The 27,650-nt window shown below is 36.7% G+C and overlaps 1 protein-coding gene across 3 annotated transcripts in view; it reads left to right on the top strand.

Annotated features, from left to right (window-relative positions):
* The window catches only part of LOC6041806 (mucin-5AC), a 133,511-nt gene that overhangs the window by 29,702 nt on the left and 76,159 nt on the right, over positions 1-27,650 (top strand). For all 3 annotated transcript variants that reach the window (XM_038266086.1, XM_038266085.1, XM_038266087.1), the window contains exon 3: positions 25,668-25,841. In XM_038266086.1, the coding sequence (XP_038122014.1) occupies positions 25,668-25,841 (174 nt within the window). The remainder of the gene's footprint in view (positions 1-25,667; positions 25,842-27,650) is intronic.

Raw genomic sequence — 27,650 nt, 5'->3', positions numbered from 1 at the left:
TTAAATATCGAAAATCTGGACATAAAAATTGATGAAAATCATTTTTTAAGCAAAATCATGTTTTGAATAGAAAAGTAATTTTCAATCTTTTTTGATAAAATGTACCTTTTCAAGTAATAGCTACTTTTAGGTGTAAATTTTCGAATTTTTAGGTTATTTTCAGGTTAAAACATAATTCTTTAAATAAAGTACTTACATTTGAATTAAAAAAATTGAAAAGTTTTGAAAAATCCTATAATTTTCTCTAAATAACGTGTTAAACTAGATTATCAGTTTAATAAAATAGTTTATTCATTTGATAAACATGTTTGTTAACCATCCTTCATGATAGTTGATAAATTGAAAATGTCATTTTTGGGTCATAACAAACATGTTTGTTGGTTCGAATTGGACAAACATGTTTGCTGGCCCTGAGATGACAATCATGTTTGTGGAGTACACCCAACATTTTGCTATGTTTACAATTGGATTTTTCTACGTGATGGAACTTTAAAAAATGGGCAATCAGTTTCGGAGATGCAGCCTCAGAAAAGAATTCGAATCAATGAAATTGTTCACCCAACTGGCAGTCGCATGATTGTGATGCATGGCGGCATGAAAGTATATCAGAATCTGCATTTTTGAATTTTTTTTTTTTGAATTAAATATACTTTATTGAATCTTTCTTATAATAATTACATTTGGTTTACATAATAAGTGGTCAGCTGTGGCTCTTCAGCTTTAGTTTGCTTTTCGTGATTTAAACACTGTTCATTTTTATAACTTTAAAAGTATATGATTTATCATTTTTGTAACACTAGGTACAATGAGGAAAAAAATGTTAAGAAAACATAACCTAACCTAAAACTAACTTAATCTTACCATAAACTAAACCAATCCTTGAATCAAGGGGTATTCAGATATAGCACATTTTTCCCTGAATTTCAAACATTTTTCTTGAATCTTCTGATCCAACATTTTAACTTCTGCTAATTCATGAACCTCACTTGATCTTGTCCAGCCAGGAACATTCAAAACCATTTTGAGTACCTTGTTTTGGACACGCTGGAGCTTCAATTTATGAGTTCTAGCGCAACACTCCCAAACAGGTACTGCATACTCAATAACGGGGTAAATTATTTGTTTGTAAACTGCTAACTTATTTTTCAAAGATAGCTTTGATTTTCTGTTAATTAAAGGATACAAACACCTGATGAGAATGCTGCACTTGTTCAATATTTTATCTACATGCTGCCGAAACAAAAGTTTCGAGTCAAGTATGAGACCTAAATAGACAACTTCCTTTGACCAGGGTATTGAAACATCATTCATTTTAATCAAAACATCATCCTTTGGGACAAATCGGGCCGATTTGGAAAGTGGAAAAATGATGGTTTGAGTTTTGGCTGCATTTATGCGAATTTTCCAGTCGCCAAAGTATTCGGAAAGAACGTCAAGACCCTTCTGAAGACGGCCAACTAAATATCTGGTTATTTTACCCTTATAAATAACGGCAGTGTCATCAGCAAAAGTGACAACACACCATTACCAGGAAGAGTAGGCAAATCAGATGTAAAAATATTGTACAGAAGTGGGCCAAGAATACTTCCTTGGGGAACCCCAGCATCAATGTTGAATAATCCAGAAGCAATCCCATTCAGAAAAACCTTGAACGATCTCTCCGAAAGATAGTGCTGGATAATTTTGATAAGATACATTGGAAAACCGTATAAATACAGTTTATGTATCAAACCATCATGCCAAACATTGTCAAAAGCCTTCTCAACATCCAACAAAGCCATAGCAGTTGATTTAGACTCAAGCTTGTTCTGCTTGATGATTTTAGTTACTCTCGTAAGCTGATGAGCAGTATTATGTCCCTTTCGGAAGCCAAACTGCTCGTTCAAAATTATATTATTATCGTTGGTAAAATCCAAAAGCCTTGAATAGATGACCTTCTCAAAGAGTTTGGACAGACTACTCAAAAGACTAATGGGACGATAACTTGTTGGCGATGTTGGATCTTTTGAGGCTTCAAAATTGGTATGACTTTGCCCAGTTTCCAATTGGTGGGGAAGTAACCAAGTTGCAAACATTTATTGAAAATATTGGCTAGATGTTGAAAGAACTGATCACTCTGTTTTTCAACACTAGATTAAAATGTTATCAAAGCCTGGAGCTTTCATATTTTTCATTTGTTTAACTGCAACTTTGACTTCCTCACCAGAAACATGGGAATCTGCAGGAAATTCAAAGGTAGAGTCATTGATTGTTGAAATACTATTGGCAACTGATGTTTCTTTACGGCTGGTCATGGAAGCGCCAAGATTATGTGAACTAACAAAATGAAGCCCAAGTGCATTTGCCTTTTCCTCGGATGTAATCAAAGGAGAATCCTCAACAATAAGAGGAGGAATAGGCTTTGGTTTGTTTTTAAGAACTTTTGAAAGTTTCCAAAATGGTTTTGAATAATTCCCAAGCTGGCTTACATGTTTTGAAAATTCTTGATTTCTGATATTGTCAAGTCGGTCTTGTATGATTTTGTTCAAATTGTTCACTGAAATCTTTTGTCATAGTCCCCAGTCCGTTGATATTGTCTCCTATAAACATTCCTAAGTCTAATCAAGTGTTTAGTATCTACGTCAATATCAGTTACCTTAAAATTAACAGGAACCTCCCGAACGTTGGCAGCCTCTGCTTGGTTGATAGCCTGCTGGATCACCTCCAGCGAACGATCAATATCAGCAGAAGTTTCCGGGTGTTGATCATAGTCGATGTTGCTGTCGACCACTTGCTGAAACTGCTGCCAGTCAACGTTGTGGTAATCTTTCCGGGTTGGTTGCCGCTGCGGAGTAACGGAAGCTCCAACCTCCACAACCACCGGATAGTGATCAGAACTCAACTCTTCAAACACCTCAGGATGAGCCACGTTCTCAGCCATATTGGTAATGAAGAAGTCGATGATTGAGTGATTCCCAGACCGAGCCACCCTCGTTGGACGATCCGGACTCACAACGTTGTAGTATCCGTTTTGCAGATCGTTGTGCAGAATCACTCCGTTCCGATTCCTCCTGCTGTTGCCCCAAACTTCATGCTTCGCGTTGAGGTCACCAGCGATGATGTACTTTGCGCTCCGCCGTGTCAGCTTCTGGATATCGCTCTTCAGTTTTGCTGCTGAACCATCTCTGGCATTCACCTGACGTGGGCAGTATGCAGCAATGAAGAGTACTGGGCCAACCGAAGTGGGAATTTCCACCCCAACGGCCTCGATGATGTCCAGCTTAAAGTGTGGCAGCCGGCGTGGCTTGAGATCACGATGAACAGCGACAAGCACACCTCCTCCTCCAGAGGTGGTCCTATCGAGCTGCGTCGCGATCTTGTAGTTTTGCAGATAAACTTTTTCACCGGGCTTCAGATGAGTTTCCGTGATGGCAGCTACGTCGATCTCCTTCTCGCGAAGAAAATCCACCAGCTCTAAATTCTTCCTCCTAATGGAGCAAGCGTTCCAATTCAGCAGCTTGAGGGACCTACGATCCATACTGGATGACGAACGAGGTCAGCACTTCAATCTGCTGGGTCTTGGTTTTGCATCCACGCAGTGCAGCGGACATCTGTTTGAAAATATTGAGGAGTTCGGTTGAGGTGTAAAGATCATTACCATTTTCCTCAACTGCTGGTTCTTGGGTTGGTCTTGGCTCCTGGCTGAAGCCCGGTGGTGGCGGTCTCGGCTCCTGGCTGGAACCCGGCCGTGGATGATTCATCTCAGCTCTCTTCCTGGGATCCAACGGCAACGGTGCCAAGTTCGGGACCTGGCGTCGCGGTTGAAGAGGTGGAAAATTTTGCTCCACCAGGGCTGGAGGAGTTCTACGACGCTGAGGCTGATTCTTCGTCGATGCTTGCTGCCGAATTTTCACGAACTCAGCTCTCTTGGGGCACTTTCGGTCGGTTGACGAGTGCTCACCGTTGCAGTTGAGGCACTTCACCAGCGAATCTTGGATGCACTGGGATGTGATGTGCGCATCGGTACCACATTTGGCGCAACGACGCTTCAGGTGGCAGTTCTTACCTCCGTGCCCGAAACCCAGGCAGTTGAAGCATTGTGTGACGTCACGATGCACTGGTCGGTATCGCTCCCACGACACGATAATGTTGAAAACCGCTCGAATTGCCTTCAGCTCAGGAAGCGTCGTCGATCCCTTAGCCAAATGCAGCAGGTAGAGCTGGTCACGGTACTTGATGTCTTTGTTGCGTCGGCTCATTTTGTGCACGGCCAACACATCCAGTTTCAAAACTTTTAGCTCGGCAGCTAATTCCTCCACTGGCATGTCGTACAGACCTCTGACGACGATTTTGTACGGCTTATCCATGGCGACATCATGGGTAAAGTACTCCGCCTCGTTTTCGGTCAAGTAATCCTTGACCAGTTGATAGTGCTGCCTGGATTGCACCAGCACCTTAAATCCGTCCTGACACAGACGAATGTTGCCTAGGACTTTCCCAGACTTGATGAGTTCAACCAGCCCCGCTCGAAAGTCGATCGTTGCTGCTGATTGCCGCACATAAAAAGGAGGCAGTTTCTCCTTTCGCTGTTTCACTTCATTCTCCTTTGCTTCCGCTACCTGGTCCTCGTCAGGCAGTCCAGCGAACTTGTTGTTCTTCAAAAGCTGCTCCTCGTGCGATGAAGAGTTCTCCTCCTCCTCATCCATCGGTACAGTACCGTCGCTCTTTTTCGTCTTTTTGCTGTTCGATGTCACTTCCAAAAGCACCTTCCTTTTGGAAATCCCCGGTTTTTGGCCATCAGTTGAGGCCTCAACCTTCCTTTTGGAAATTCCCACTTTTTTGCCTACTTGAGCCGCAGGTAGGGCAATATTGCCGGCGTTTTGCGCCGGGACGCGACGAGTCATGTTGATTCAGACAACCTTCACCAACGAATGCTCGGATAACAATGATCAGAATCTGCATGAAATCTGTCCTCATGCATTTTTTGCGATATAGGAGTATGACATTTTTGCCCGTTACCGACAATTATCGACATTACCGACGGCTTTTTGGTTGTATTTCACAAAAAAAAAACACTTATCAGAACGAGGATTGAACCACCAACTTCTTGGTTATTGATCCGACACGCTACCACCGCGCCATGGACGCTTGATGAAAAGTGAGTGAAAGAGCACCAAGATATGCTTCTCTTTGGAGTGTTGCTCGGGGACGGGCCAGCTTTATATGTGTTGGTGAGAACTGCAGATCGCTGAAATTTTTACACGCGGGCAAAAATGATCTACGGGCTTGCTGCAAAAAATGTTATAAAATATGACATTTTCTGCAGCAAATCCAATGTTGCAGATTTTGAGATATAATTTTCCTTTGGGTGTTGCATAAAAATCCTTCCCATAATAATAGTTCAAAAGGTTTTGGTCTAAAATATGAAAAAAGGAAAATTATCTTTTTTTTTTTCAACCATTACAAAAGTTAAGCTTGAGCTTTAGTTATCCAAAATTTGCATTTTTTTTATCGACAAGTGCTCACGAGGCCCTCCAAAGCAAATAACACTCCAACCTCAACTAAATAGTAAACATAGATATACATTCTAGACTTGATTATCCAAAGTGCTCGCAAATTTCACTTCGGATAATCAAATCTTCGAATTTTATTTGTTGTAATAATATTATTATAGGTATTATTAAAATTTAATGAAATTCAAATTGTATGACCTTGAGCTCAAATATGACACAAAAATAACTCAAAAGTGATGAATAATGATCAAAAAAGAATCAGTTTTAGGGGAAATATGCCCATTCTAATCACTCTAAGCCGTTCGACCAATTCTCATCACTTTTCCGTTTTCCGCTATTAAATCAACACTTTCAGATGTTTCAACAATGGAGAGTTGCTTGCTCACTTTTATTTGAGCTAATCATTACTTTGGAACAGTCAGAAACACTTTATGAAAGCTGTAATTCATGATCAAAGTGCTGATAGGCCGATAATAGAAATAGGCTGAGAAAGGGTATAGTTCCCCTATATGATAGCCATATTTCAAAAGAATTTTTTTGGCAATTTATATACTTAATTGCATTTTAGGGATGCGCATCAAGGTTTTGACAACCTGTACAGATTGTAAACAAATCCACTTTGTTAAACACATATATGTTTCAAATTTGTCTGATTATGTCGAAATGATTGGTTGATGATCTTCAAGCAGCTCAATGTATGACGTAATATTTAAGAGAAAGAACCTTATTTTGGGTAATTTAAAAAGCACGCCTAACCAGAAGTCAATTCTTGACGCCAGCAAAAAAACTCAAACCTAATACCGAACCGTAATTTCGCGCCACCGCGCGCTTTTTCCCTGATTGCACCCTCGCCTGTCGGCTCCGTCTCCGATGCGTAACTAATTCCGATATTTCATAATTGGCACACCATCCAACTTGCTGGGCTGCCCTCTGCGCGACCAGAGTATATTCATCAGTGTGTCCAAATCAGGGAACCGCAAAGCCGTAAGAAAATAGGGGCCATTTTTATGAGACAATGTCACGTAATCGATGGTGTGCTGGCTCTGGTTCTGGTTGGACAAGCAACTGGGTCCACTAAACTCTCTCGCAACGCACTGTGTCCATGAATAGAAGCGTCAAAGTGAAGCCCGAAATAGGGCAGGGATTTGGGCAGTGAATTATGGTAACATGCTGCAGGTTTCACTCTGTACGCGGTAATAGAACGTTATGCGATTTGTGCGAACGCACCAACAACTTGTTGTATTGAGGCATAACAGCAGACCAGACCTGTTGTGTGGGTTTGTGGTCGATACGCGTAATAAAGTAAATGAACATCAGTCGTAAACAGTGTTGCCAGCGGCGTTACACAAATCACACCGGTTATGTCTAGGCATTATGAAGCTTTAACGTAGATTTAATGCCCCATGATGAACTTGCTACTGGTTTGATCAAAACGTAACCTAGATGATTTGGAGAAGATTTGCATACACATTTGACTAACTTGTACAAAGTCAATGCTCCCTGGTGATCACTTCTACAAGTTGTCACACCGTATAGGAACTTCAAGCAAACGATACGCGAGCCCTGCGGGCATGCGCTGCGTCAAGTCGTTGACTCTGCGTTGATCCGGGAATCGAGTGGTACGGTAGCGCGCGCTTGCAGCTTGGCGTTTTACCTTGAACCCATCACGAATGTTTTTTTTTGTGCGTTGACACGGTACCAGTAGCCGGCGGGGACACCAGCCGTTCGATGCAAACTCGGTGGCAAAAACTGCCAACGCTAACCATTCTGCATAGATTGGTTTTAGACGTACTCAAGGTTCTCTAGGGTACAGTAAGATCCTGGTGATTGTACACAGGACCCACACTACCGACTCCGACTTCTCAAGATTTAGCGACTCTGACTTCAATTCAACTTCGTCAAACCAACAACTATTCACTGTACACCACTAGTCCAAGTGCCGATCAACTTTTTTGAAGTTCTTTTTTGTGCCAACGACTTCATCGCCGTAGATAAATTACTCATTTATGGCCACACAACGCAACACGTCATCCACGCGGGCTGTTGACATCGCCCCCGGTCGGGGAACCTACCTCCCGCTTTGGAGGGAGGGTCAACGCCGCCAGAACATAAATGGACCTGGTCCACTCGAGATACAGATCGGCTATGGAAAGTTGATTTTTACAACCACGCGCGAACGCGAGATTCCACTACTCGACTCGGAGACCTAAACCTAAACAACGACTGCCTGTGTGTGTGTGTCAAATTGGTAAGGTGAATATTATGTGCCAGGAGATAATATCGTGTATTCTGGACTATTGCTCATTTTTACAGTAACACATTTTTGCTTTAACATCAAGCAGTTTTTAGAATGCCGTGAAATTCCAATGTTTTGTAATTGGCATGCCACAATTTTTTACATTTTGGCCATGGAAAATCACTAGCCCTTATGATAAACCTAATTAAATTTGTAGTGAACAAGTGTAAGAAAAACAATCATTTAACAACTTTAGCTAAGCGAAAACTGTAACGTATTGAATTTAAAATTTGATTTAGGAATAGTTTGCATATTTTGTAAACTTACAGATAAATCATGTACCAAAAATGTTTTTTTATTGAAATCCCGAGAATACGCAATCTGCATCCATTTTTTTGCTGATCATCACCTTTTCAATAAGAACAGTACCGAAAGCTCATCTCGCACTCATATGAAGCGAGCGCGATGAAATTGAGGCTCCAAGTGTTTGCCGGGTGGGGTGTCTGTATGGTTGGGGGTTGCAAAGGAAAGATGGATGAAATTGGTTCACATTGGGATGTCTGAAGATGCCTTCTTCGCCCGTTTTTTTGCTTGCCTTCTTGACTGTTGTTACTGGTCGTATTCAACTTTAGTGTGATGCCCACACGATGCTGCTCTCCAGCTGGAACCCCAACACAAAAGTTGATCTAAGAAATTGCGCGCTCCGTAGGAAGTGAAATAATAATAAAAAAATGGTTTAATATGTTGTATAAACATATCTCTCTTGGCCGGAGGGGGAGGAGCTTTCGAGGGGCAAATCGAGAGTAAACACTCTCAGAATGGGGAAATTGCTGTTTGCCCAACTTTTCATTGACCTTATGGCTCAGAATTGCGGAAGCAGCAAGAAATTTATGATTTTTATTTAGTAGCCAACTTATTGAAACCGGAAGGCACATTCCACGGAAGGGTGCAAGTGGATTTGCTTTCTATTGTAACAGGGAAAATATTGCACATGTTGCCCCAAGAAGATTGTTTTTCTTGCAGTTGGTTTTTTTTCATTATCAACTCATGGTAGAATTTCTGCAATTCCTTATTGAAATACATACTAACTTTACCTGTCATTCTATGGCTACAAAATAGGCTTCTTATCATCAAAATAGTGCTGAAAAGTTCATTAAGCACTCATTTGAATGCTGAAAATGTCAAAAACTACAAATAGTCATTTTTTACCCAACTTCTTTACTTTATTTTTGCAAATTCGCAGATAGGTGTGTTTCTTCGGTTTCTGTACATAACCCAATTAGATTGCTGTTTTAAGCAACTTACGCCACCACGATCTTCTTCGCCGTCATGCAGCTATGAAACGAACAAAAAAGCTGCTGCTCTCACAACTGAAATGAATGCTTCCGCTTCCCATCTTTTGCCGATTTACGGTTGATTAAGTTTAGAGTGTCCCGATGATGCTATGAGACGCGGGTTCGATTCCCGCCTTATCCACTGAGCTTCTATCGGATGGTGAAGTAAAACGTCGGTCCCGGTTTCTCCTGTCTCGTCAGAGGCGCTGGAGCAGAAATCCCACGTTAGAGGAAGGCCATGCCCCGGGGGGCGTAGTGCCAATAGTTTCGTTTAAGTTTAGAGTGTATATTTATATATTTATATTTTGTAAAACAAGTAACTTTTTTAGAATAACTTCGATTGTGTTATTCCAAAAACTAGATACTTTTTTTCACAACCTGTCAAAAAAATGCATTCCAACTTCAAGTAAAAAGTAAACACTCCCCACACACGCTCAATTAGAGGCACCCAAAACAGGGGTAGCAAGCAAAACTGTGGCAGTGGGGTGCAATGCGCGCTCGGTTGGATTTTTGGCCGTAATAGCATTTAATGGTCCGATTGCGTGATGATCATCATCCCGCATCTCTTTCGGAGAGCTTTGATGAGTATCGGCACAAACACACACGAGTGGGGCTCCGGAAAAAGGGGGTTATTGGCGGGGATGATTTTGGCGTTTGACGTGCGAAAGAGAAAACAAAGAAATTTTCCTTTACTTAAGAGGTAACATTTTCGAGGCCTCTCTTCGTTGGGGGTTTCTTCAGAGTTGATACTTAGTATACCAGGGTGGTGGCGGCGATGCCGAATCTGTGCTAATGGTATCGTGTTGATGAAAAGTGCATAACGATGATGTGTTTTGAGCAGGAAGCTTTCGCCTGACGTAACGTGGGCTTCAGAGTCAGCAAGATGGCAAATATTTGAACCAACCGGTTTAATTAGCTGAGTATTATCGCAAATCATGGTAATTACATCCTTTGCAATTTTATCGAACTCGCAGCTTAAAGTTTCAGAAGTTATCGTACTCCCACCACCACTCGCAACAAAAGGCAAAAGCTCATACGAGTTAATTGATTCTCGCAATAACTTCATCAGCTCCTTTCCGGTAACATCGAAGAATTGAGATACGATGCCAAAGGCATCGATCTCCTTCAAGGCCAAACCGATCAAATCAGTCATTCCCATCTGGAACTACATCGTCGTTCAAAAGTCTGGGTTAGAGCGTCCAATTTCCCGTCCCGGGAAAAAAATTCCCGGGAATTCCCGGGATTTCCCGGAAAAAAAATTTCCCGTTTCCCGGGAATTTTGTAAATTTCCCGGGAATTCCCGAAATACAAGCAGAAGTATATATTTTCCTACCTTTTTGGCATCAATGTTTTGAAATTATAAAAAATAATTATGAGAGAATTTAATTAATTTCAACCTTCATATTCATACTGAACTAATTAGGTTTTCTGTGAATTTTTTGTCAAGGTTTAATTCAGATAATATTTATTTATTTTTTATTTAGGAATATTGTTTGCTAATATGTTGGGTAACAAAAATTACGCTATTATGGATTGAAAATAAACTTTTTTTATTTTCAACAACCTATTTTAACGATTTTTTGTGTTATATCATTCATATATATTCTCCTCTTCCGGCCAGTATTCACAATTGAAATTTGTTTGACATTTTTGTTTATTGGTTGAAAATTGAATTGATATAATTAAATTATTTGAAAAGATTTGCTTGTTTAATTTCAACCACTTTTACACTATGAAAATTATGTTTATCTAATTAATTAATTAGGCCATATTACCATATAACTTAAATTATACCATAATTGAAACCATGAAAAATGATTAAAAACAACTTCGTATCATATGAAATTTACCCAAAGAATGCAACCATATTTTAAAAACATGCTCCAAATATTTTAAAACTTTGAATTGTGATTTCATGAAATAGTGTTTCAAGTTGAATAGCGCTAGAAATTACATTTTAAAGGCAAATTCAATGATAATCTATTTATTCACAAGTTGAAAATACTTGCTCTGGAATAAGTTATTTGCCATGAAAAACAATATTTTTGCTTGATTATTTCACTTTCAACTTTATGGTCACTGATGCAAATTTAAAAACAATTTTATTATTGTGGAGCATAGATTTCCACGGTCCAAACACATTGAATAAAAAATGCTGCTCAACAAAAAATACTAAAAATATATATATTTTTTTATTGGTACGATTTGAGAGACAGCACTAAAAATTAGAAAATCTGTATATTTTTTCAAAGTTGCATGATTTTTCTACAAGCAGTCAAGCCATTGAATGATCCTCAGACTCATTTTGGCCATTGAAGTTGCTGTTCTATACAATTCTGTTGCAAAATGTCAATCAGAAACAGGATCAGAATAAATTTCGTTAAATTTCAAATTTCCCGGGTATTCCCGGGATTTCCCGGGAAATTTGTTGAAAATTTCCCGTTTCCCGGGAATTTTGTAACCCCGGGAAATTGGACGCTCTAGTCTAGGTTGAATAAACATTTCAAGAAACTCTTTAAGAGGAAACTTTTGCAATTTGTTTTTCAGTTTTTATAATTTTTTTCAAGTTTGGTCACCCTTTCGAAAATTATGTTTCATGTGAGCAACTCTCTACGAAATCGGCCGATTTCGACCATTTTTATTTTTTGTATTTTTTTATTTGACTCAAACTTTGTGGGGGCCTTCCCTATGACCAAATAAGCTATTTTGCGTCATTGGTTCACCCATACAAGTCTCCATACAATTTTGGCTGCTGTCCATACAAAAATGGTATGTAAATATTCAAACAGCTGTAACTTTTGAGTGAATTTTCTGATCAATTTGGTGTCTTCGGCAAAGTTGTAGGTATTGTTGAGGACTTTTGAGAAAAAAATAGTTACACGGAAAAAAAAATTGCAGATTTTTTTATCAACATTTTTTTTACTAAAACTCAATTTCCGAAAATACGTATTTTTTTGATTTTCGAGATTTTTTGATATGTTTTAGGGGACAAAAATCCGCAACTTTTGAGCCATAGAGAAACATGGTCAAAAAATCTGCCGCCGAGTTATGAATTTTTGAAAAAATACTGATTTTTGGAAAAAAATGAAGTTTCATGCAAAAACAAGTTTGACATTACTTTTTAATGCAAAATTGAATTTGCAATCGAAAAGTACTTTACAGATTTTTTGATAAAGGGCTCCGTTTTCAAGATATAGCCACCGAAAGTTTGATTTTAGCAAATATTGAATATTACGCCCATTTAAAATGCTAGTCTTGATTTAAAAAATTTACATACCATTTTTAGTGAAAAAAAAGTTGATAAAAAAATCTGCAAATTTTTTTTTCCGTGTACATATTTTTTTCTCAAAAGTCCTCAACAATACCTACAACTTTGCCCAAGACACCAAATTGATCCATGACTCTTTTGAAAAAAAAAAAATAGATTTTTCAAAAACGTGATTAAAAAAATGTGGTTGGAAAAATAAATTTTATAGCTCAATTAAATTTTGTAATCGAAATACACTCGACGGAATTCTTGATAAAGCGCACCGTTATGGAGTTTTAGTCAGTTTATGGTCATAATTTTTGAAAATTTAAATATTTTTAATTATTTTAAACTTGATGAAAGAAAGGAAGAAAATTTCCTACAACATGCTCTCTGAGACTCTGAGAAAGTCGGACAACTTGTTGCAGAGATTCATACAGCCTCACAAAATATTTGAATTAATGAAAATGAGTTTTTAAGTAGTTACATCTAAGGTAGCCTATAATTTTCAACTGAAACTCAAACTTTGTGAAATTTTCTACTCTTTTCAATAATTTTGCTGTCTCAAAGTTTTAAAATTTGTAGACCTTTGCAAAAGTTATGCTTGATTTTTAAATTTTGAAATTGTTTTTTTATTAGAAAGATAACAATACAATTTCACAAAAGTTTTATTTTTCACTGAAAATCAAACCAATAGTTTCCGAGATATCGTAGGTTTAGCAGAAATTTTGCTTAACTTTCATACTTTTTTTCAGAAGAGTTTTTCTCTCAAGAAGTTTTTCTAAAATGCAAAAAAATTAAATGAAGTCAAAATATGTACCCAAAGGTGGCTATAAATTGAGAACGGTACACCTTATCAAAAAAAATGTAAATTGATTCGATTGTTGAAAATTTTTTTTTTAGTTATTTTTTTCGACGTTTTCAAAAAACACTATTATTCAAACATTCTTTTCTTTGGAACCAGATTTTGCACCATATGCAAAAAAGAATTTTATTGAAAATTAAAAATAAATCTTATTTTAGGATTTTTTTTAAATTATACAATTCTTATAAATCAATTTCAAGTGAAAATGTAAAAAATATACATTTTTCTGTGTACGTTTTTATTCGAAAAGCCCTAATTGTAGGTTATCAACTATGCCGAAGACACAAAATTGCTTCTTAAAATACACAATTTCAAACAATTACATACCCATTTTGTATGACCAGCTTCCAAATCACTTCTGTTGACAACGGAATGAAGTTTCACCAAATTCCAAAAATATAAAGAAAAGTCGATTTGCAAAAATGAACAAAACTGTTCGAAAATAGTAGTTTATGCAACAAGTTGCAAAAAGAGGATTTTTTTCAGCACGAGTCGTACATTTATCTAACGAGGTTCACCGAGTTAGATGAATACGACGAGTGAGGAAAAATCAAGTTTTACAACGAGTACCATACAACGTTTTTTTGCAATTCCGAAAAACACCCTTTGGACAGAATTATAGGACAAATGTCCATGCATTGATTCAATGAATCGTTCAAATCAAAAAAATGTTGAAAAGTATAACTTTTCCTAACAAATGCTGAAAAGTTCAACTTTTCAGCATCCATTTCAGTGCTGAAAAGTAGAACTTTTCAGCATTTGTTTTGAAAAGGGTTACTATTCGATTCTGTTATTTTTGGTACAGAAAAGTAGGCTGTTTCGTCGTTCAAGAATGACAAGAAAAGTAAGTAGTTTCACGACGGAATTGCAAAAATAAATTTTCAGATATTGAAAAATCTTGTGAAATCCATTGTAAATAAGACGGTTGTTAATGCATTTTATATTAAATTAAGAATTTTTAATGTTTTACAAATTTTGGTAAAAGTTTTGGAAATTAACATTTTACAAAAATAAAGTCATGGAAAACATGCTATCTTTTATCTCAATTTAATAATATGTTTTATCGTAGAGTTCATGATTACGATTTAACACTTTTTCTGAAACATCAGACTATTTTTTTCTATAGATAGGTTGAAGCATTGGACCAATTAACAAAAACAGTTGTCAGCCTGTGTGGATCAATCGGACCGCGCACTGGACTCACAATCCAGAGGTCGCCGGTTCGAATCCCGGGGCGGACGCAAAAAAAAAATTCTAAGTGTAAATATAGGTATTCGATGCCCTCTCCCCGTGCCCATACCTTCACACTTAGGAGACCCGGGAGGCGGAGTCTTGTCGCAAAAAGAACGATACACGCCTGTGGATCCGTTGACGAAACCGCAAGGTTTAAGAGGGCCACATTATAAGGTGTTACGTCGATTCCGTTAATAAAAATATAAGCTTTCAATTTTGTAACGGCAATGTACTGTTGATCCGACTTCCGACAAAAAACATTTCAATATTTTAAAGTAAACTTTAAAAACACTGAGATTTTTTAGATTATTTTATTGAAATAACAAAAAATAAACACCACAACAAACCTGCATTTTTTCCCTAAAATACTTTATAAACAAATGATTAATAAGACCAACAAATGAGATTTTTCTCGTAAAATTCTTATTCATGTTTTGAAAAAAAAAAAATAAATAAAAAATGCTAAAAATCATAAAAATTCACAAACTGTCAGTTAGTGCCAAGAGCACATATTAAATAATTTAATGAGGTACAAGGCTAAAATCAAGCTCGAAAAAGTTACATAAATAGTTCTTTTGAATATGAAAATACTTTCAACCTCCGCTGTACCCCACCCCAACCACGTCCGATTGATCGAAAGGACTCACCCGTCGTCGGGGCCAGACCAGACGCAGACAGGGACACACACCGCGTCCATTATACGCTTCATTTGAAAGTTGCTTCGAACCCAAAGATCTTAGACTCGTTGAACTGGTTTCGAGAAGTGGCAAAAAAAAGAACTCCGTCCAGACCGGGTGCGACTGCTGCCACCACTTGAGTCACCTGGAACAGGCCACCAGATAAGAATTCAAGTGGCCTTGCACCTTTTTTTTTTGCTGCCGCTGCCGCCACGTATTTGCTCTGCAACCAGCTGTGGGAAATAGTTTGTAAGATTTTGTTTTGCGTTCTGAACTATTTCAAGTGTGTTTGCCGTCGGAGAAGTGCTTTTTCTTGTGCGGGGTTTAAATCGGGAAGAAATCTTTTTGCGAGTTCTTCGCAGAGATTCCCCTGGAGGAGGCCATTCTGATGGGTCTATATATGCAAAATCACTTTCCGATCTTCGCTGCGCTCTATTCTCCGGGGTGGATTCGATGCAAAAAAGTAAAGTAGAAAAAAAACTAATCTGTTGGAGCTGCCTCGGAACAAAGAAACCAGTTCCAGGCGTTGTCTGGCTGGCTGGACGTTGCAACTTTCAGACCTCCCCGAGCTTGATTGCACAGTTCAAGCGGGATGATACGAAAAACTCTACAAAGGCTTGGAACTGTGCTTTGCATTTGAGATGGAATTTTCCGCGAAAGACACTTTCTTGCGTTTTCTGTGTTTATATGGATTCTTGAGCGAGAAGATAAGCTAATTCTATTTGCAGCTCATAACACGGAATATCAAATGCAGAAACAGCATAATGCATATATTACGATGAATTTAATTGAATTTAAATAAAATGTTACATGTCAGGGGTGCTCATGGTTTCAACTGGCTGGCCAAACGGTAAGCTTACAAAAGCTTGCGAAAAAATAGTAAGATTTGTTTTTATTTTATTTCAAATCTGCAACACTTCTATTTGAACATTTTGGTAAGATGTTGTTTGTGTAAATAGGAAATTTCCGCAATAATATTTTCACAATTAAAAATTTCAAATTTGAATTCCACGTGGTTTACGCACGATATCTTACCCAAAAAAAAAATATATTTTAAAAAACACGAAACAACAGAATTGAAATTGATAGTTGATAAAAGCTTGCTGGATTAATTTCCAAAACTGATCAATTCCCCACTAAAATCAAAAATTGATTTTATTTATATTTTTTGATTTAAGTAAAACTTTGTGGGGTCCTTCCCTACGACCAGAGAATCCATTTTGTGTCATTGGTTGACCAAAACAAGGCTCCATACAGTAGAAAGCCTAGAGAATAGCTCTACCAAAATTTCAATGGAAGAATAAACCTCTCTCGGGTGAACCACCACGAAATTGTGTTCATTTGTTCATTGAAACAGTTCATCTCATTGGGTGGCTTATATTGCCAAATGACCATATCATATTCATCGAACTTTGGTTGCCGATACGGCAAAGGCGCTGTTCGATATGTCAAAGGTCTTGGGTTCGAGTCTCGTTACCGGCACTGTTTTAGTTGATGAACTGTTTTGTTAATGAACTCATGAGAATAACGCTCTCGTCAATCTCGGGATTTATCCTCTGTGTCCGTTCACAGTACCTTTATACTACCCGATCGTGTTCTTTATTCTGGCATTACCCAACTGTGGGTGTACGTAAATATTTAAAAGCTGTAACTTTAGAAAGAATTTTCTGATCGATTTTGGTGTCTTGGGAAAAGCTGTAGGTATTCATGAGGACTAAAAAAATATGCCAATTTTGAAATTATAAATTTTTTTTTCAAACTAATCGAATTTTCTAAAATTTGTTTGTTTTAATTTTTCATTTTTTTATGTTTTAGGGGACAAAAGAACTGCAAATATCAAGCCATAGAAAAGTATGGACAACATTTTTGTAATGATTTTTTTTAATGTGATGTTTTGAAAAAAAAAATACTTTCAGTTTTTTGTGTAAATTTGAATATGCGATCGAAAAGTACTTTGCAGATGTTTTGATAAAGTTACCCGTTTTCAAGATAAAGCCATTTAAAGTTTAATTTTAACTGAAGAATTTCCGATTTTCGGTTTTTTAAAGTGTCCATGATTGTCCATTCCTGGAAAAAAACATTGTGTTCGAAAAGTTTAGAAAATTTCCAACCAATTTGTCTAAGAGACACTGAAGGTTGGTCCTCTGGTTGTTAAAATACAGCGAATAAAAGAAAAACAAACAAGAATTGAAGCTTTTTATGTTTATCCAAACATTTCCACATTTTCTAACGCTAATATTTCAGTTACTATGGTCTAATTTTAAGTGCTGCAAAATTAAACTTTTGTAAAAAACACAGCTTTCCAAAAAAATTATAGCTTGGTGGCAACATTTTTGTGCATACTTCTCTATGGCTGAGAAGTTGCGGTTTTTGTCGTCAAAAACATTTTTTTTTAAATTAAAGTTAAGAAAAATATTCAATTCACATTTATTGAAAATCATGTTCGTTTCCAAGGATACTAGATGGCACCAGAAAAAAAGCTGCTTCTATTTTTTTTAACTTTAATTTTTTAAGGATTAATGGATGAAAATAAACATTTTTGTAAATTTTTCTATTGTGAAATTGTCTCAGGAACACGAATATGATGAAATTATCACCGGAAAATTTGATCTAAGGGTCCCCGGGCAAAAATGTACAACCAAAAAATTCAGTAAAAGTTAAAGTGTCTATTTAATATGTTAAACTGCCTTACCCAAAGCGTACACAGTCTCAGATGCTAACCAGATGTCCCCTACAAGCTGCAGGTCGAACCGAGTTGATATCTGGATGGAACACTTTATAATTATGATGTTTTTTTTCACTAAAATGCCAATAACTCCCTTTAGATTTAACCAATAGGGATGCTTCTCCCTACATTTTGTTGCATTTTTAAGCCCTTTCAGATGCATTTTAAATTTTGAAATTAAATTGATTTTTCCTAAGTTATAGCCTTTTTAAGATTTTTGACGGTTTTGAACCTTTAAACTTTGTGTCCCGATTTGCACCACTTCCCGTTGACCTAGAGTGCTCATATTTTGGCCAGATGCTAGTTTATATGTACAAACAATCCCTGAAAGATTGGTGAGGTCCAAACGACGTCCCATACAAAGGGGTATGCCCTGTTCGTGGACTCGCTCTTTAAAAAAAATCAAACATACGGATTTTGGGAAATTGTTTTTTTGTGAAAAAAGTTAATTTAAAAATCGGCAAATATTTTTCCGTGTACCTATTTTTTCTGCCGAAGACCCCAAATTGATCAGTGAATTCCTTCAAAATTTACTGAAAGTGGCTTCTTTGGTCATAGGCTTAGTTATTTTTTCAAAACATCAAATTTCACGCAAATTTCGCGGAACGTGAAAAATGTTAAAATAACTCTGCTAATCTTGAGTTTTCATCACAGAACTACTTTTTAAGCTAATATATTATTCTTCAATCAACTAAAAAAAACTTCACTGAATTTGAACGTGACACAAAACAAAGTCTCCTAATTCTCAAAAAGTTTCCACCTGGTTTATGGATGAGCCCTTTATATTTTTTGAAACAAAATGTAGGGTATGCGTTTTCTCATTTACTGGACTCCTTTTTTTAAATATTCGACTACTAAAGCTTAGGCTGATTTGCTTCTGTCTTATCATTAGACCTTTTATTAAATTTCATATCAAAGCAAGATTAAACAATCTTGTTCAGCCAAAATGAGTAAAATTATTTGAACTTTCTGCGACAGTTAGCCCATTAAAAATAATTTTACAAGTTTTCATCTCACTTATCAAAAACTAAATTTAAAATCAAAAGCCAAAAATAATATAAGTTGTCACGAAACCGAATTTTTTAATTCAGAAAACAAAAAAAAAAGTATTTTTTACTTTCACGGGAATCATCAACCCAAATAATCAAATATTGTTAAAATTAATCAGGACTCAGAAAAACATCTGAAATCTTTTTAGAAGGTAATTTTAAAGATAAGAAATACTCTTCATTTTATTTTGAATAAAACAAAGCTGGATTATTTTAATTTCTATTGAAACAATACTTTTTAAATAAAATAGCAGCAAAATGTGTATTACAACGAATGAAAATATTACTCAATTTAGTTAGTTTCTTAAAAACTGAACAATTCTTCGAATCATTCATATCAAGCTTTTCAAATGAAAACTAATAAATTTTACTTAAATAGTCTTTATGGAGAAATATTTATTATTTTGATATTAAAAAAATTATTTGAAAAAATAGATAAATTTCACGAAGTTTAAGTCGTACATGAAATCGTCAAAAATCACTAACCCTATATTAAACCAGGGAATTCATTTGCTTAACTTCACTGTAAGATTTATTTTCATTCCTTTTTGAGTTTGATTAATTATTTTGAGAAATATCGTTACAGTTTCACACAAACATACAATTCCACGGAATTTAGCGGAAAAAGCCAAATTTCACGGATTTCACGCTGTCCGCGAAATCGTGAAATTTCACTAACCCTAGTCATAGGGAAGTTCGAGACAAATAAAAATTGTCGAAATCAATCGACTTCATAGAGAATTGCTCAACTCAAAAAGTTTAGGTTGCATCAACCGCCTTAAAAGTAAATTCCATACAACAAAGTAGCTAAACCGTCATAAAAATCGTTGGCGATGTCAGATTAGCTATCATCAGAATAACGAGGTTTGGCAAGCTTGTTCTCGGGGGATTGGTTGACTTGAACTCCTCTCAAGCAGCGCCCCCTCCCCTCAAATGCATCGTTTTCCATCACTTTTCTGCGACCTTGACGTTTGGCAGCTTTGCCACAACAACAGAAGAAAAAAATCCAGCTTCGACCGCTTAAGATAGGCGAGCCGGGCCAAGATTTGCATTTTAAATGAGCCGTGCACAATTGTCTTCCATTTCCATTTGACGTCGTGGCTGTCGTGAAGCTCCTTCGTTAGGCACGGTACAAGAGAAGTGGGGTGGGGTTTGGTACAGTTGCCGGCAAACACAGAAAAAAAACATGCCCCAAGAACACCCAACCGCCAAAGAGGGTGTGTTTTCTCTTTCCGTAGACCCTGGGTAGACAACGGTGGCGGTGTGGTGTTCCATTCAATGGGTAAAAGTAAATACCTTCAAGAACTCTGTTGCTTCTGCGGCTGGCACCGCAAGCGGTATGCAATTGGCATGAAGTGGCAGCTTTATTGGGGTTGGCTAATCCACGACAGGTTTCCAGCAAGAACCTTTTTAGGATGATGGAAAACAATGCAATGGCGCCTTAGTACCGTAACATATAGCTGTTTTGATAAATTTTGATGTTGACCACATTTTGATCATAAGGAGAGGATTTGTGGCCATGGCCATTTATCAAAAAAATCGTTCACAATTCTTTCACAAATCCAAAGAAACATTTAATAAAAAGGAGACACCCTATTCCACGATACCATAAATCATAACACCATTTGCTAGAAGTTCTATACACAGTACATCACCCAAGAATTCTTCTCCCAAATGGTGCCAACGTTGGGACACATCCCTTGCGGCTGTTTCTGTGGCTTGCACTTTGCAAATTGGCCACGTGTTGCATCGATCGACAAATATCATTCGTCAACCTTCGGATACCCAGCAGCAGCAGCAATTCTCGCAGAAATCGTGTTGCCGCCAAATGTCAAATCCATTTCGGAATTGAAGACCTTAGCGAATTACTTTCAAGTTGGTGCGGCGTTCGAAGTGGCGATGGCGACGTCGTAGGCCATAATCTCCAACAGACCAGATGAAGCTGAAGCTGTGTCCAGGCCATCTAGTTGTGCCAACGTTGGCGTGGGTGTTGATTTCTGCACCATATGGTCAGCGGCGACGACGTGACTCAGAAGAAATTTGCTGTAGATGGCGCGACGTCGGTCGGTCGTGCGGTGCTATTTGCATTTTCAATAAATTACAATTTATTTTTATACGAGTGTCCGCTCGATGTACGGAGAACCTTTTCCTTAAGTGGTTCGGGATGGATTGCCGACGATACGGTTATGGTGGCAAATTGATGGCGATGGCGGCGGTGTAGATAGTCATAGTGGACGGGCTGAGTTGCATCTTGGGTAGAAACGTGCAACGCAGATGTATTGTAAATGTTTCGTTAAGTTTAAAAAAATGATGCAAATATTTTTTACAGTTTTATTCCTTTCTTAGGAATTATTTTGTTAAGCCCATATTTGTAAGTTCATACAACTTAATAGTCACAATGAAAAATCATAACGTCGATTGTTGAGTTGTCTTGGCCATTTAAACCGTTTCTATATTTGAAAATTTAAGACGGTTGAAAGTTCTGTCTCATTGATCAGCTAAGTCTAGACTAGGTGAATTTTCATACAATTTTCACGGGGAACTAAATTCCAAAGCACTAAATTTCACGGAAATTTTGCAGAACATTGTTGAAATAACCTCGAAATTTGTTGTAATTACAGAAAGTTTCTTTAAACTTCATTGTGTAACGAATAGAACTAAAGCAAATATTTAAAATGAAATATGTAAAACTGACTTATAGTAGCAGCAAGTAAAAAAAGTTTGGTCCTTAACGATCTTAAAACAAAATCGAAATAGATTTATTTGAAAAAAAAAAATAAATAACGGGCAAGCGCATGATGATGATTTGTGCAGAGAATCCCCTTTTTTACGCGATGCGTTACGTTTTTCAAATTTGTTGATTTCTTTGGAACGACGCATCATTTTTACAGTCTTTTAAAGGCAATTTGTAGGTTTTTTTCAGATCTACAAAACGCATTTTGACGCTTGCAAAAATATACAGTATTAAGAGGTTTAAGAGAAATGGACGAAATAAAAAGCGTAACGCCACCGCGAAAAAAGAGGTTTCTTTGTGTAATTTTCCTCAACATATTATACTCTAAAAGCAAAATAGTTTCACTGAACCACTTTTTTATATATATATTTTACATTCTATGTTATTCCAAGTCAATACAAAAATCCACAGTCTTGTCTGAAAGAGTTCTAAAGACCAATATAAATACAGTTAAACCTCACATAGTGCGCAGGCGTTACGCTTTGCGTTTTTTCGATGTGAAACCTCTTTTTACGCGGTGCGTTACGTTTTTCTGATTCGTCAATTTCTCTGGAACGACGCAACATTTTTGCAATCTATTAGAAGCAATTTGTAGGTTTTGTTCAGACCAACAAAACGCTTTTTGAAACTTGCAGGAATGTTGTATGGTTTTAGAGCAGGGGTGACCAAAGTATGGCCCGCGGGCCAAACGTGGCCCGCGAGGTGATTTTTTGTGGCCCGCGGACCCATTTTGAATAATCATGTATAATGGCCCGATGATCACTTGTAAAGTGTTTTTTTACTTACATTTTTATGCTAATTTTTTTTTTTTGCTGATAAAAATACTATTGATTTATTAATGTTTTGATCCCTATTTTAGGACACAGTTTCACAAGTTTCAATGTGAGTGAAACTAGTAAATATTCATCGAACATTTTTTGAAAATTCAGGCTTTCAGGATTAAGGCAGATAGATTAAATGTTAAAATCGGAGGAGTAAGGCTGTTGCAAGTATTTTACATAGTTTTTTCGAGAACCCTCCCCTCCTCCCATTATTACAAATTGGCTCATGGGCAAATTTAATTCAAAAAAAAACTTCAAAATATCGATAGAAATTTAAGTGCAATTAGCTGAAATCAATTAAAAATGCAATCCTTTGCGTTTAAAATCATTTTGAGCATGTTCTGGATCATAAAAAAATTAGATGAATATTTTTTTTGCTGAAATGTTTACATTTACAATTCATCTTTACGGGTGCTTAAAACATTTTCTAAAAATTGTTTCATGGAATTGTTAAATTTCTTGCTCTCAAAGGTTTCTTATTAGTCACACGTAATTCAAAGATAAAATTACGATATTTAATTAGTCACACTTGATTTTAAGATAAAATTACGCCGATACTAAATTAGGCAGATTACATGTCACCGTTTTCAAAATATAAAAAAAAAAACTGTAAAATTTCACGGAGAGCACAAGTACATTCAGCTAAAAGCTTTTGTGTCTTTTATTATTTTTAATTAAAAAAATGTTGAAAATGATAGAAATTAAAAAAAAACTTCTGCTGATAAATTTTTTTTCTGGTCTCTTATAAATTAAAATAACGTATTTTTTTTATAAATATCTTATTTGGCCCGCAAGCTCATTTGAGTTTCAAATTTGGCCCGGTCTCCAAAAACTTTGAGCACCCCTGTTTTAGAGAAATCGACGAAATAAAAAGCGTAACGCCACCGCGTAAAAAGAGGTTTCTCTGTACTCTAAAACGACATAATTTTTTTGAAAACTTTTTTAAGCTAGGTCTAGATTGGAACAAATCAAACAAATTGCCACAAAAAGGTTGCGAAAATATTATGTCGTTTTAGAGTACAGTTAAACCTCGCACAGTGCGCAGGCGTTACGCTTTGTATTTTTTCGATCACTCTAAAGCGACATAATGTTATTGCAATCTTTTTGAAGCAATTTGTTCCTCTTGTTCCAATCTACAATTAACTTTAAAGAGATTGAAAAAATATTATTTCGTTTTAGATTAATTGGAGAAATACAAAAAAATCATAAAATATTCCAAACATGCCTGATATTTTTAAACCAAAAATAATATTATGATGCAAAATTCATTCAATATTGTATATTCCAAGTATTAATAATCAAATTTATTATATAATTATGCCTTCAAAATAAAATAATTGTAAAATTTTACTTTGAAAGTAATATAAAATATGATTTGATTCAATAAGATTTTGAAGAAGAAAAAAATATTATCGATGCTCCAAATAACGATCACTGATTACATAATACTTTATCAGCCCCTGTAATATCGACTCAAAGAAAGTCGACTCTGCCTACTGAATTTTGCTTTTTTAATGATGTTTTGCTAAATATTTATTGGATCATTCAAAATAAATTAATTCACTACAACAAAATCTGAGCAATCTTTCAAAAACTTGTTACAATATACCTGTAACGTCAATTTAAAAAAAAATCAAATCTTTAAAAAATATTCTAATATTTAGCAATCTAAAAAAAAAAAGGTTTGTGGCTGGAATATTTGTTCAATAATTTTATTTTTATGCATTGAAAATTTTAAAAATTCACGCTGTCTGCGAAATCGTGCAAATTCACTTACATGTCCAAATAAGCCATTTTGCATAATTGATTTCTCCATACAAACATGGGAGCTGTCCAAACAATTGGGCTATGAAAACGTCCGAAAATTTGTATCTCGAGTAGGGATTTTCTGATCGACTTAGTATCTTGAGCAAAGTTGTAGTTCACGCTTGGGACCTTACCAAAAAAGAGTAAATGTAAAAAAAATCATTTGTTATTCGACTCGATTATGACAAACTTACTCCCTTCGTTTTTAACATTATTTGATATGTTTTTGTGGACAAAAGTGGAAAAATTTGATTTTTGTCCAAGACGGATTTTTTACTTGTATGTGTCAAAAAAGTGATTTTAAAAAAATAGTTGTTTTTTTAAGAAACCATTTTTGGATGTTGGATTGAATTGAATTTGATATTTTGTAATTTATATTTTATGTTGATCATTAAAATTTAAATTTTATTTAGTTTTTAATCAACTTTAATAAATTAATTTTAATTTACTTAAAAAAAGTTCATAAATAGTGTCTATCCCTAACAAAAATCAGCTAGCTTAGAAAATTCTCTACAAGTGACTTTGTTAACATTGTTAATCCGATCTGGTTCCTGCCATATAGCCTTTCAATGAACACACGTTAGGAATGATGCATAATACGATAAAAATCTACGGTATCTTGAAGCTATTGATCTGCTCTTTACTTTGAGTCACTTAATATTACACACTGAATGTACAGCACTCAAAAATAAATCAAATCTGAGAGATTTAAAACGAGCACTGCGGCTTTGTCCGCTCAGCTATTAGGCCGTTGAAGAGTGGGCAGGATAAAGCCAATATGGGTTACATGTTTCTACGTGTTATATTACATGCAATGCAATATCAATTCAGTTCAATTCGGTTTTATTTGTGAATAATCAAATTACAACTTGTACATAGTATAAACCTAACAGAGTTTTTGTGTTCATTTCTGGAGTTTTTTTTGAAAAGGACCAATAAACCAAATTTTCAGTTTTTGCTTTTTGGGTGTTTTTCAATACCCCTGACTCAAGGCGGTTTCAAAAACATCCAAAAAGCAAAAACTGGAAATTTGGTTTATTGGACCTTTAAAAAAAACTCCAGATTTCAGCTGTGTGTTACGTCATAATTCGGTTTAGAGCAATTGTTACTGTTAACTAGTGCATAAACAAGAGTAAGAAAAAATTCTCAAAAAACTTACACAATTACTTACCTGCAATTTCATTACACACAGCTGAATTCTACTTTTTTATGTGCAACAATTCACAAGAATTGCTCTTGCTATCTCAGGAATTAAATCAAATTGATATCATTCCAAGCAAATCCGAGAAAGAAAAAGCAGAACATTTGCAAAGCAATAACTCAATCGACGATAACAGCACTCGCAAATTAATCCCCCAGAAAACAATCCGTGCTCAGCCCGTGTAGTGTTACCCCCAGCATAAACAACAACTAACAAGTTTCTCTCCTTCTTTCCATCTCCGTTCCAGCCCGGCGAGTCCGGCTTCGTGGTGCTGGGCGACCTCACGCTCGAGACCTCGACCGACCCGGACGACTCGTGGGCCATGGGGCCGCCGTCGCCCTGTGACGTCGAGTTCGCGAACGCCAACATTGTGATCAACGGCAAATCCAGTATGAGAAACAAGACTAGTAGGGATAGCAAGGTAAGTGCGCGCCGCGGAAACCAATTTGCATAATAATCCTTGAAGCGAGCCGGCTGATGGCTCCATTCCGTGAAGTTCTTCTTTTTTTTTTGCACAGCGAAAAAGAATGTTGCTTTGCGTGTGACTTGGATTAGCTGGGTCAAGTTTATCTCGCCAACCTTGACAATGAATATTTACACGAGTTTAGAAACAAATTTACATGCGATTAAGGTAAATTTCAAGCAAATTTGCAGACGTTTTCGTTCTGTGCAGCGAAAGAAGTGGCCGATTGAAATGCAAATCAAACAGTGTTTCATCTGGGTTCGCAAACTATCACGTCGCGAGAGTACTCCGTGATCCGTGCCCAAGTGCGCGCACTTTCAAAACCGGGATTCGATGTCGACGATAGCTGGAGGATGATTGAACATTAGCGAATCGCATTCGCTGGACAGCTCTACTGAAGCACGGCGTCAGAAACCTAAACCGTCGTCCTCAAGTTTCACCAACCGGCATCTCTCGACTTGCTGCTCGCCGGTGATGAAGTCGAGCTTCTTCAAACAACAAGTATCCAATCTACTTCGTAATACACACACTCTGTGGTTCCTCGCCACGCAGGAGGTGATGGCAGCTGATGATGATGCTCGCCATTCAATCGATAATGTGATCACATTCAGCTCGAGCTGTGTAGGGTAGAGTAGCGAAGACCTGCCTGCGCCAAGGCGCCCAGACATGTCGTGTTGAACGGCAGTGAAAACACACATTACATTACGCCTGTTAATCTGGTTTTATGCCTGAAATAGCAACACCATCAGCAATCCTTAAGAGCTCTGCTTGCTTGCTTGTGCATCTTAAGCCGAGAAGACAAGAAATGCTTTTGGAAATCATCTTCGATGGTGGTAACGCCAGACGAGAGAAGAGACACCGCCTTGAAAGTTATTCAATTAAGATGAAAAGTGTTCGATGCAAGTGCAAACTCTCGATGATCCGCTGCAGCGGTAAAGAGCCATCCATCTGCTGCTGTGAAGCTCAGATTGTGCAATCCGATTATGGTGCCGGGTGACACCACGGGAGTGGAAAGTTTACCCGGGGGTGGTCTCTCCTTTTTCCACAGGTGCACACAGTAGCTGATGGTGCGCTGGTTGGCGGTTGATTTAACCCGATTTGTGGTTGACAATCGAGTTATTCGCTAATTAATTTGGCCAACTTTCATGGCGTTATCCACTTTGGATGTCATCGCTTGTGCTCACCGAAATCTGATTGAGTTGATGTGATTTAATTAAGGCAGTCGATTTTAACCTGTTGGTATTTGGCCTTTGTACACGGGGAGTCCAACAATAGATTTGGTAGTGAAGATTGGTTTGGTTTTGTATAGTCTCTGTCTTTATAGCTATAATAATTATTTTAAAATTTCAATGTATTTTTCCTTTTAAAAGATTGGAAAAGCTGTTTTCCCATTAATAGTCGGACCAACCGTTTCCCAAAATCACCGTTTGTGAAATTAGTTCAAATTAGATGACTTGACATAACTATTTTTCACCAAGTTATAGAATACGAATAGGACTTTACAGAAAAATAGGTACACGGTAAAACAAATCCCGCTTTTTATTGACTTTTATCACTCAAACATGAATTTCCAAAATACACAACAAAAAAAAAAGTTTAAATATCGAAGATGTAATTTTGTACGTTTAAATATTATACCCTTTTATCATGTAACTTTACATCAATTTAGACTATAGAAGTGAAATTACACAAGAAATGTGGTAAAATTACACATTTTAAGGGGTATAATTACACAGTTTTTCTGACTGGAATGATGTACATAAAAGA

Source organism: Culex quinquefasciatus, chromosome 3, assembly GCF_015732765.1.
Source record: "Culex quinquefasciatus strain JHB chromosome 3, VPISU_Cqui_1.0_pri_paternal, whole genome shotgun sequence".
Taxonomy (NCBI): Eukaryota; Metazoa; Arthropoda; class Insecta; order Diptera; family Culicidae; genus Culex; species Culex quinquefasciatus.
This window is presented reverse-complemented; position numbering and strand designations above follow the sequence as displayed.